The sequence below is a fragment of the Gopherus flavomarginatus genome, chromosome 6 (genome assembly GCF_025201925.1).
Source record: "Gopherus flavomarginatus isolate rGopFla2 chromosome 6, rGopFla2.mat.asm, whole genome shotgun sequence".
Taxonomy (NCBI): Eukaryota; Metazoa; Chordata; order Testudines; family Testudinidae; genus Gopherus; species Gopherus flavomarginatus.
Window position 1 is genome coordinate 105026487 of NC_066622.1, and position 12404 is coordinate 105038890.

The 12404-nt window shown below is 44.1% G+C and overlaps 1 protein-coding gene across 3 annotated transcripts in view; it reads right to left on the reverse strand.

The window, feature by feature from the left end:
- Positions 1–9110, reverse strand: part of RNLS (renalase, FAD dependent amine oxidase) — a 123051-nt gene extending 113941 nt beyond the window's left edge. Inside the window, exons 1-4 of one of the 3 annotated variants that reach the window (XM_050959636.1) lie at positions 8876–9110; positions 8188–8293; positions 6739–6881; positions 4250–4411 (exon numbers count right to left, since the gene is read on the reverse strand). In XM_050959636.1, coding sequence (XP_050815593.1) covers positions 4250–4411; positions 6739–6881; positions 8188–8293; positions 8876–8996 — 532 coding nt within the window. In that variant the 5' untranslated portion in view covers positions 8997–9110. The remainder of the gene's footprint in view (positions 1–4249; positions 4412–6738; positions 6882–8187; positions 8294–8875) is intronic. The other 2 variants (XM_050959634.1, XM_050959635.1) reach the window with 2 other exon arrangements.
- Between the last annotated feature and the right edge of the window lie 3294 nt (positions 9111–12404).

Consider the following 12404-nt stretch of genomic DNA (forward strand, 5'->3'; position numbering starts at 1 on the left):
AGACGACATTCTAATGTAGTCCTGGCTTTAGAGACCAATGATGAGAACAACAAAAAATCACCTGAAGCTCAGCCAGACAGAAGTCTCAATATTTTAGGAGCAAGTGAAATGGTCTGCTAAGGCAAAGCAGATTCCCCTTATCAAGACCTGACAAAATTGTGGTTCCTGGTTAGTGAAACACTCTCCAAACCTAGAGATGGTAATCCTTTCAAAATAGGGTTGAGGTGCATGGCTTTATACATAAATAGGGCTCTTCAGTGTCCTATGGTGTCTATCTGATATGCTTTATGAGCACTGATATTTGTTTTTTCAGATTTTTTTCTCTTTTTTTTTAAACATAAACAGATATTATACTTTGATGACAAAGACAAAATAATGTCTCTCGCTACCCCATCCCATCCCAAAAAACAAAAACAAAAAACCCCACCTCATTCGCACAATTGTGCAGGGAAAAATGGGTAATTCAGCACAATGCCGCCACATATACCACCGCAATTGAACTAATTGTCATAGCTGGTGAACCAGACGGTGGCCTCAAAAGAGACTGCTAACCTTGAGTGAGGTGGGCCTCCATTCACTTCTGCCTCTCTCAAGGACACCTACAGCTGCACATTTATTTCTGCTGCAGTAAAAGCACTGCAAGAGCAAACCAGCCTCAGTTGACGGTGCTAGATTTTACTTTTCTTCAGCTACTCAGGCAGATTTGGTGCAGCCATAGCTGCCCTGACATTGGTTTGGCTCAACTAATCGCTGCAAGAACAAGTACAAAGTGCCTCCTTCTGCTGATTAGAGAGAAAACCAAGGTCATGCTGAGGTCATTAAACATATTGTTGAATCCACCCCAAACACACATTCACTTGTACTCAGACTGTGAATTGGACATTTACAACTCATCCAACTAAGAGACATGAGTCTAGTGTCCTATCCAGTTGGACGAGCCTACATAAACGACTTGTGTGTTAGTACAGAAAATGGACTTTGATTCTTTATTTTTATATTCTTTAACCAGATATTCTGTCCATGTAAAATTGAATACCAACACAATTTACTTTGTAAAACCATTTCAACTATAACCAGTAGATGGCAGTCATTGCTTAACTGCTACTTAATGCCCATGAACCCTGGTTCATCACCCAGCACTCTTCAAACCCAATGTTAAACCAGTATTGGATTGCATGCCCAGTCCTGATAAATATATACTAGCGCTGTTCATATTTATCTTACACCCCCTTTCTGCTCCCCTTTATTTCACTCCACCTGAGATATTCCTTCAGTTAAAAAAAAATAACTTGACTTATTGTGAGAACACTGTTTCCAAATACAGCCAGCAGTTTGACAGCAGAACTGTTTTTGGCCATATATCAGTTCATCCACTACAGATGATTGACAATCTTCACACACACTTTCCACTACTCTTTCTTCTTAATTACGCAGAAAATGCCATGACTTGGAGCATTCTCTTGGGAATTCTGGCCTCCCAATCAATTTACTCCAAATTTTTGATATCTCACCTTTTCTTTCTCTCTAGTCAAAGAGTCACTTTACTGTATTTCTCTATTACTAGTGATATTATTATATAGACAAAGTCCTTCTTCCTCTCACTGATCCACTCCAAATTATTAAAATATCACTGTACTCTTTTCAGTAAACTAAAGTCCAGGGCTAGGTTAGTGATTAGTCTTAGGTTTTTTGTTGTTGTTTTAACTACCATCAGTATACCTTTGTATTAAAAAACAACAACATTCAAACCTAAATATTCAAACAAAACAACTGTATTTAATAAAACAAGAGGTCTATATGTGGGCTACAAACATTATTACAAGTATGATGTTGTTTATGGTGACAATAGAAAGTGATTTCTTCCAAATAAGGAGAGTTAAAGAGATTGGCATTATTTAGTATGGTAAAAGGGAATTATGTATGGTAAAAGGAATTATGAGAAAGTATATAAAGTCATGAATGGCAGAGAAGGGCACTGAGGGGTACATAGACCCCACACTGACCAAAAAGGGTTAATAACGAGAGCCTGTGAGCCCAATCAGCCCCACCCCATTACACCTGTGTAAGGCATCAAGCCTGGAGAGAGACGATAAAGAGGAAAGGCTCAGCTCAGTAAAATGTGACTAGCAGAGGGAATGCAGTTCTTGAGTTAGGCTTGTGAAGGAAGGCCTGGCTAAGATCAATGCCTCTTTGGGGTAGCTACCCCCCTTGGACCTTTTGATCATTATAACTAGTTTGGTTCCCATCTGGGGGGATCTGAAGAAGAGATTAAAATGATAGGACTAGTAAAAAGCAGACCAGAGATATAGCAGAGGATCTGAGCAAACAGACCTTATTTGCATCATACAGGATCCCTGAGCTGGAACCCAGAGTACAGGGTGGGCCTGAGTTCTGTAATGACACACCCTATGGAATGGTGTGAAGTTGCTAGAGCCAAGGGCTGTAAGGCCCACAAATCCCAAAGTTGTGCTAAAGTTCTGATTCAATGCAGCCAGACTATTGGTGTGTTGGACTTCCTTTACTCTAGAAGGGGTAGGATTAAAAGTGACCTATCTGGAGTGCCAAGTCAAAGGAAGAGGCACGCTGTTACAGTATTGGAGTGGCTGTTGGCAGAAGGTACCAAAGACGAGGCTTCTATGCCACCTGGCTATGAGGGACACTCTTATGGTGAGTAGACTCTTCCACAGTCACTAAGGCACTATTTGTCTCATAGCAAAGGAATGGCACTTGAAATTAGATTGGAATGAAAATCTTTTCCTTTGCCTCCAGTCATCAGACATGGACTCTGCTTTTGTTATCCCAGACATGGTGCTTATACTTGAGATTTTGTTCTTCACTCTCTCCTTATCTTCCTCTCCTCTTTGTTCATTAGCTTCTGTTATTGTGGAGAAGCTTTATATAGGACTTTGAAAACAGTCAGACTAGAGCTCATGCTAATATTCTCTGACAGGATATTCCACAGTAGAGCTGAGCAAACAGTTGATTTATTTCAGTTTGGTGGCCAAACCGAAAAATAGTTGTTGGCTTCAAACCTAAACTGACCTTTTTTTGTTCTGTTCACTTACTGAAATAGGTTTTTGGGGTTTTGAAAATGTTGAATTGATTTGACTTTTCTCATTTAGAAATGCATTTTTTTAAATGATCTGTTTAAACATTTCTGACAGTCTTGTTTTCTTTTGAGCCAAAGCTATTCATTGAATTCAACACATGAAACCAGCAAAAGGTTTCAGTGCATCGAAAAATGCATTTTTTTTCTTCTTCAGGAAATTTATTATTTGCCAAAAATTTCTGCCCTGCTCTATTCCACAGCCTAACAGTAGCTGCACCCTTTGCTCCTACTGTTTCACCCTGGAGACAGGTGGATTATGTCTCTGATATTCACTGTTCTGTAGGCGGTGAAAGGAGAGGCAGTCTCTAAGGTCGCCTGGTCCCAGTCATCTATGTGTATTAAAGATCAGCATACAATAGTGATCAGGGAGTCAACTGAGGACTTACAATATTTAGGCAATATGCCCTCAGTGGCTAGTCCTGGTCAATCAATAGGTCACCATTGGTTGTGATTTCAAGTCTCTGAAGGTATGTCTGCACTGCAATTAAACATCCGTGGCTAGCCGGTGTCAGTTAACTTGGGCTTGGAGGATCCCAAAGCCTGAATGTCTGTCCTGAAATGAGACCGCCCTATAGCCCTAGCCTGAGTCAGCTAACATGGGCCATCTGCAGTTGTTTAATTGCAGCATAAATTTTTCCTGAAACTGCAGATGTTACTAAAATTGTATTAATTGCTCTCCCCAACAAGCTTCTCAGTTAGAAGACCTGCTCATTTACTCCTGTAACCAGAGGCATTGAAGGAGACAGTAAGCCAGTAAACAGCCACTTGGGGGACTGCTGAGGGACTATTTATATTTTGGGATCTAATAATCTCCCCTTTTCCCTGGGCCAAACAAAAACATCTAGTTACTACAGATCTAGCCCAGTTTTTACTATGAATATAAAAATTACAGATCAGAATTCCGTTTTTTTTGGAAAAATGAGATTTTCTCTTCTGAAAATTGGATTTCAGTTAAGATATTGCCTGTATAAAACATAATCTGATGGTTATTGGACAATGCACACCTACTTGATTTACAGCATCCACAAAATATTTCCTCCTTTCTGCAAATGAGAACTGGTCACAAACTCAGAGGTTCTTTGCTATAGTATACTATAAATTATTATTCTGCATTTAAATACTTATTGAAGGAAGACTTACTGTTCACAATGTCACCTTGAAGTTGAAGAATCTGTGGAACAGGTATTGTGAGAACAACTATGTCAAACTGTTCTGGTGATCCTGTTTTCTTGCAGACCTCCCATTTCCCCCCTCTGAGGTAGATCTGTGTTACATGGTGTTCATAGAGGACATCTGCACCTGCTTAAAAAAAGAATGGTTTAATACATACAATTCTGTATCAGACAGTAGAGAACATGCATAATATCAGAATAACTTCCGTTAGTAATCAAAACGAAGGTCCTGATCCTGCAAACAGTTAAGCATGTGCTTAACTTTAAGACCCTAATCTGTCCCATTTCCATCAGTGGAACTACTCACGTGATTAAAATACATGCCTAATGGTTAGCAGGACTGGGGCATACAAACTGAATGAATTATAATCACAATAATAACAGACTTGCAACATCAACAGCTGAAAAAACACAAGTGTTAATATTAACAACTACCTCAGCATGAAGAGGTACAACAAACACTAAATACTGTAACAAAACACTCAAATTCCACTGCTTTTAAAAGAAAAACAGCACTGCTGCTATGACAGTTTACACCAACTTGGTTATCTGCTCCTTAGTCTTTTGTAAATAACTCTAAATATAGTATGGCTTTATATCACAGGTACATGTTGTTGTGAAACTGTTCATAACGGTTAATAAATCTTTCTTTTCAGCACCATGCTTCCCAGCCAGTTGATAGATTCCCAGATCATCAAATAAACATTGTTTAAACCAATACTAGATATTAGTTTAAAAATTGCAAATTCTGGTCAGATGCAGTTACTCAAGATTTATGTGACTCAAATTACCCCCAAACCTCTATTCACTCAAGGTATGATCCTACTCGCACGGACTTAAATGGCAAAATTATCATTATCCTAAAGGATCTGGACTATATATATCTGCACTCTCTGCTTTACCATAACATTGGCCTCTGATCCTGCAAACACCTAAACATATGCATAAATGTACACATGCCAGCAGTCCCATTGAAATTAACAGGATTGCTCACTCAGCTGAAGTTACTTGTGTGCAAATGCTTACAAGACTAGGGCCTTGGTTTTTACATTTTTGCAAATTAGACATGTTACCCTATGGTGGGGTGGTCCCCCCCACTCCTGCCCGGAAGGGCTTAAAGCAGCTGGGCCATGCTCCAATCAGGTCACAGCTGGCCTATATAAAAAGGCTGTGACCCAGAAGCCCAGGAGAAATGTCCCCTTTCCCCCTCCGACTGGGAGAGAGCAGGGCTTGGTTGCCTGCAGAAAGGGTAGTGCAGTGAGGCAGGGCTGGGGAAAGGCCAGAGGAGCAAGGGAGCTCCAGGCTGCCAACTCCCCAGGCTGCAGGGCCTGGTCCTAGGCCCACAGAGGTACTGGGAGGCACAAGAAGGCAGCAGGTCCAAACCCCCTTGCCTATGATGAGTGGCTTTTACACTGCAGTCTGCCCCAGGGAGCTGGGGGTTGGTGATGACTGGCAGTAGCCCAGACTGAGGCAAGGTGGGGATAGAGGGTTGGGGGTTTCCCTGGGTGAGGAGACCCTGAAATGGGGAAGTGGGGGTATTGCCAGGGGGCAGCACCTGAGAGACAAGGAGCACCCTGGGAGGGACATGGGGGCCAGCGGCAGCAGGACATCGGTGCCCTGGAGCTGGAAAAAGCTAATTCCCAGGACACCAACAGGAGGCGCTGCAGGGGTGAGTCCCACACTGTTTACATACCCATTTAAACATCTTCAAGATGTCAGCATGAAACATTTTTTATGAAAAAGAATCTAGTTTTTTTCAGCTTCAAACAGACTGTATCAAGCCATATCCATTCAAAATGCTACTGTGCCATGACAGATTTATAGATTCTAAGGCCAGAAGGGACAACTGTGATAATCTAGTCTGCATAACTCAAGCCACAGAACTCCCTCCAAATAAGCCCTGTTTGAACTAAACCATATCTTTTAGAAAAACATCCAATTTTTCAAAATTGCCAGTGTTAAGAGAATCCACCAAAACCTTGGACACTGTTCCAATGGTTAGTTACCTTCACTACTTTTGTTTCCCATCTGAATTTGTCTAGCTTCAACTTCCAGCTGCTGGCTCTTGTTATAAAGAACCCATTGTCAAATACTTGTTTCCTCTGTAGGTCCTTGTAGACTGATCAAGTCACCCTTTAATCTTCACTTAGTTAAGCTAAACAGATAGAGATGGACTCCAGGAACTCCATGAGGCATGCTCTCCAATACATCATGCGAGGTCTCACATGAACAAATCCTACACTCAACTACCAAGCTTCCTTGGCCAAAGGGCATGGGAGCAGTGCGGTGTCACTGCATTCAGACCCTTTTCTAGAAGGTATATTGAGCCTGAGTGACAGTATATAGCTTTCAAGTGACAGTTTCAAAAGGTGGGTGGGAGCCTGGGTCACTTTTTGTTGATCAAAGGAAGGATCATTATCAGAGAGTTGTTAATTGCAAAAGATGTCTAAAGAGTACCTGACTCTGTTAAATAATGCTTGACAATTGAAGAGATTCCCTGAGATGTCACAAAATTGTGAGATCCTTCTTCCATCACCATTCCTTCGACAGGGGCAGTCAACGGCTTCAACACACCATGGGCCAAAAGTTCCTCGTAGAAGCTAAAAAAAACAACAAAATATACATGCTAACTATCTGCAAGAACAGTAACAGCAGCATTAATTGTTAACCATAGCAATTAAAGACTGGTATAACACACAAATTATATAACTCTTATCTTCTATAACATACTCAACTGGAGTTTAAAGCTGAACTATATATGTTTAGTATTAATGTATTCCTAATAATTACACAAATAAAAATGACCTTTATGTTTACTTTTTCATTACACCATAAGGATTGGTCTCTTACAAGGGAAAGACAATATAACCACCTAGCTCTCCCCACTGCAATCCTGTTGGAAAGTTTCACATTAGCTGGAAATTCTGACTTACTATGGCAGGAAGATAAATGGTGTCTGGAGCTAGAAGTATTTAACTGACTGACCACTTTTATTTTCTTGTGAAAGCTCTAGATAACGTCAGAGCTGGGCTTTGAGTATCTTCTAACAGGTGCAACTTTGCTTCCTCTGGTATTTACAAAAGAGGTCCTGTATAGTTTATCATCAATTATCTATCAGTACATTGTCATCCCACTAACCCAGCTCCTAAGCATTTATTGTAATATTCCAAACCAATGAGCAGCTTCAAACAGTCACCCCTATTTTAAAAAAGTTATTGCATGTTTCCTTCCCCTCTCCAAAATCTCACCCTGGCCCAATGAAAACTTTTTTTTTAAGCTGTAAAGGCATCATATCTTTAAAGTCTGATATTTCACAGTTCCATAAGTCAAGAAATAAAAAGTTTCATGCCACTGGAAATCAATGAAGGTGGAAATCCACCTTTCCAACTGGACCCAGCCTCTATCTGCCTTAGTTTTCCACAGCATCTATCACTGTAATATCTAAGTACTTCCCAGGTACATTAGGTCTGCATGGCAGGTTCCTAGTAGACTTTGAGACTTCTGTTCTTCGCCCTGCCTGGTAGTCAGCTCTGTTTTGGGATAGACATTTGTGTGTGGTTTTCCCCTTTCACCTCTAAATCTTGTTAGAGGTTTTGCAGGGTGCGCTAAAATCAGACAACCTGTAGGGAGGAGGGATAGCTCAGTGGTTTGAGCATTCCCCTGCTAAATCCAGGGTTATGAGTTCAATCCTTGAGGGGGCCATTTAGGGAACTGGGGTAAAAATCTGTCTCAGCATTGGTCCTGCTTTGAGCAGGGGGTTGGACTAGATGACCTCCTAAGGTCCCTTCCAACCCTATGATACTCTGAATTAGCCTAACCTCTTCTGGAAGCTTGCTCTGCAGCTGCTCCCCTGTTACTTTTCCTAATCCTTTTACAACTACATCAGCTTTTCAGTTACTTTCTCACCTTTGATGCTTTTCGGCATAGGCGGGTCTAAGCGTTATGTACTGTGCGCCCAGATCCGCAGTACAGCGAGGGTTATGCGGACTCCTGCTTGTAGTCATTCTTCCTCCTGGGAACACGGAACTGTGACTAAAAGACGGCCAGGCTCTTCCCCCATATACCGTCCCCGGACAAAGTCAGCGCCTAACATGTGGGGGTTGCAAAAATGACTTTCCAGCGGGAGGTTTGTCTGTCTGGTTCTGGCGCCCGGGGGCGGTCAGCGCCCCGGTTCTCGAGTCCCCCAGGCGAAGCCACCGCAGCCCTTGGCTGGCCTTCTTCCTGCACAGCTGTTCGCTCTCGCTCGGGCACATGCTGGCGCCCCAGCCCCGCTCACTAGCCCGGGGAGGAGAGTCCCTCTATCCGCTCCTGTTGTCAGGCCCTGCTGCAGCTTTGCTCCCCACCACGTCCGGAAGGCTGCGCTGTGCAGTGTCTCCATGGGGCACTGCCCACGCCCCCATACGGCATGCAAACAGCCGGGCCGTGCCTGGCTCCCAGCCGGGGTGCCATCCCCTCCCCCAGACCCGGTGCTTGTTGTGCGCCCATGCCCGGGGCTGACCCCTGCCGCCCGTGCTCCGCTGTCCCCGTGCATGGGCTGGGGCGGGGGATGTTGTAAGTCCCAGCACAGGCCGCTCTGCCCGCGGCAGGGCCTCACCGGCTCCCCGGGCTTTGTCCCACAGCACGATGCGCAGCGGGCGCTGCGGCAGCTCTCTCCGCAGCAGCGCAGCGCACAGGCTGCCGGTGGGCCCGGCGCCCACGATCAGCACCCGCGCCATGGCGGCGGTGATTGGCCTGCACGGAGCTGTGACTAAAAGCCCGGCTCTCCCACATCGCCTGTCCCCGGACACCGCCCGGGCTCCTCCCGCTGCTGCCGCGGGCCTAACCAGCGCCTTGCCCGGCGGAGCCTGCCCCTGCCCCTGCCCCGCTCGCCTGCAGGGGGAGCAGCCGGGCCACTGGCCCGCAGTGACAGCCCGGCCCCGGGCGCCCCCTGGCGGAGCCGCCTCCCGGAGCGCCGCGCAGTAGCTGCCCGGGCTCAGGTGGGGGACGAGTTTTCACAATGGGGGGTGGGGGCGGGACTCCGGCTGCTTTGTATCCATGGCAGAGCAGAGCTCTGTCTGTCACGCGCACACGAGCGACAGGGACACGCACAAATCACGCGTACTCCGCACGCGACCGTACAAAAACAAATTACTGCCCGGCACGATCCGTACGCACTCCGCATGCATATCTTCCTCCCCCGTCTCCCCTCCCTATACAGCAGGCAAACGACAGCTCAGGTAATTGAATGCCCAATCCTGCAAGTGACTCTGCAAGAAGAAACTCCCCATGCAGGGATGGGTCCACCGTTGGGGGCATCACTTGCAGGACTGGGATCTAACTGGGTACTCCCAACAGCAATCTACAATTTTCAACATTTAAATGAAATTCAGAATTTAGAGCTACACAAGGTCAGATATTTAATTTCTCCCTTAGAAGAAGGCCACCAATAATTATTATAATAAAATTCTTTTCAATTGCATAAACTCAGGAAACACAGTCTCCATTTATATATGCATTTCAATGAACTTTTTTAATTGCCTTAAAATATTTCTCCTCAAATTAATTTCTGTACTATTAAAATGATGTTAAAAGGTTGTTAAAGTTGAATGATTAAGCACATTAATGTTAGGAAATGCAAATGTACTATAGAATATCATACAATTGTTTCATACAACATTGTAAGTCACATCTTGTGACCTATAGTGAGGCCTTAGTCCTGCAAAGCACTTCAGCAAGAATTTAACCTTTAGTGTACGTATAGTCTCATTGATTTCAGTGGAACTAATCACATGATTGAGATTATGCACATGCTGAAATGCTTTGCTGGATTGGAGCCTGATGGAGATGGGGTTAACCTGCTTAACTGTGCAACCTTAAATGTTGTTATATATATAAAAATTAATTCGCTTCTTTCTTTTCCCCAGGAAAAAAGTCAAAAGTCAGACCTCATGAGAGCATCCAGTCTTATATGTCTTACTAGGTTAGTAGGGGGAGCTTGTTTGAATATTTGTGCACTGCAAGGTACACACAAACTGCTTGATGCGCCTTACAAATGAGGTGAGCTGCTATGAGCTCTGTCTCATTCAATACACAGCAGATGGAAATTTGTATCTTGCACATGTGCAAGATACAAATTTCCTGGACAGCTGAATTTTTTTCTTAGGCATGTAACTTTCCATTTTATTATGATCAATCCTTTATATTAGAGACATGCAAGTAAATATCTGTATCTGTTTTGCAAGACTGAATTCTTAAAAGATGAACAGGGATGAGGCAGGTTTCAGAGTAGAAGCCATGTTAGTCTGTATCTGCAAAAAGAATAGGAGTACTTGTGGCACCTTAGAGACTAACAAATTTATTGTAACATAAGCTTTCGTGGGCTACAGCTCACTTCATTGGATGCATGTAGTGGAGAATACAGAAGGAAGATATATACACACAGGGAACATGAAACAATAGGTGTTACCATACACATTATAAGGAGAGTGATCAGTTAAGGTGAGCTGTTATCAGCAGGAGAGAAAAATAACTGTTTGTAGTGGTAATGAAAATGGCCCATTTCCAGCACTTGACAAGGAGATATAAGGATATAAGGGATGAGGCAGGGCTTGATGAACTGCATAAAAGATCTAAAAGAAGCACTGAGAGTAAGTCCTACAATACAGCCAATCTTTGCTTTCAGCACTGCAAATATACATAAATAATCCTACAAACTGAACTGCAGATTTACGATGTACACTGTTCCATCACTTATAATTCAGTCAAATCAAAACCAGTTTTCACCAGAGCAATTGAAAGTCCTTTTCCTCCCCAAGACCCTTTCCCTGCCAAATATCAACTTCCTACCCCCACTGCTAAAGCTGTGTAAAATTTTAATTAAAATTCTATTTAAATTAGTAACATCAAGCGCATTATACTTCCTCATGCAGTTTCCATTTGTAATACTTGTCATTTGTATATTATGTGTACTTATTATTATCTGTCTATCTGATTGTGCTGAACAGAGTACATTGGTAAGTAATGTTATTTAGCCTACAAATATGAATAAGACTGTAATTACAATCTGGCATGGCTTCTTAGGATATGATATATTGCGTTGTATCTTCATGAGTGTTATGTGCCAAGCTTCCCTTCAAGAAGTCCAACAGAAAGATCATTATTTAGGGATTCCTCAGAACCACTGTAAGCCTCATGGATTTAAGAGGTTGTAGTGCCTTTATTAGCTTAAACTAACACTCTCTATAGCAGGGGTGGGAAAACTTTTTGGCCCAAGAGCCACATTTGGGTGGGGAAATTGCATGCAGGAGGGAGTGCGTGTGGTGTGCAGGAAGGGGCTCAGGGCAAGGGGTTGGGGCACAGGGTGCAGCAGGGGGCTCAGGGCAGGGGGTTGGGTGCAGGCAGAGTGCAACAGGGAGCTCAGGGCAGGGAGTTGGGGTGCAGGAGGGGTTCAGGGTGCAGACTCTGGCCCGGCACTGCTTACCTGGAGTAGCTCCAGGGTGGCACCGGCACCCACTGGGCCCAGGGCAGGATCCCTGCCTGCCCTAACCCTGCACCGCTCCCGGAAGTGGCCAGCACCATGTCCCTGTGGCCCCTGGGGTAGGGAGGGGAGAGGGCTATGCACACTGCCCTCACCTGTGGGTACCTCCCCTAAAGCTCCCATTGGCTGTGGTTTCACATTCCTGGCCAATGGTAGCTGAAGGGGGTGGTTCCTGCAGGTGAGGGCAGCGTGTGGAGCCTTCTGCCCCCCCTCCTTCCCCAGGGGCTGCAGGGAAGTGGCACCAGCCGCTTCTAGGAGTGGCACAGGATCCACAATACCGCAATCTCGTGGGCCAGATCCAAAGCCCTGATGGGCAGGATCTGGCTAGTGGACCATTGTTTGCAAACCTGTGCTCTATAGGAATAAGAGGGATTACTAAAGACAAAATATAAACACTGAAGTATGCAGAAAGCCTTCCCCCGACTACAACAGGCTATGCAGTATTATATACACATATGTGCAGCTAATTTTGGCACAAAGGCCTGAATCTGATGTCAGATGCATGATCACAGATTCCCCAATTATCACATAACTCGTGCTGATATTTGACCAGACCCATCTAGGTTAATAATAATCTTGCAGTGTCCTCCATTCAAGTTTGTTATAC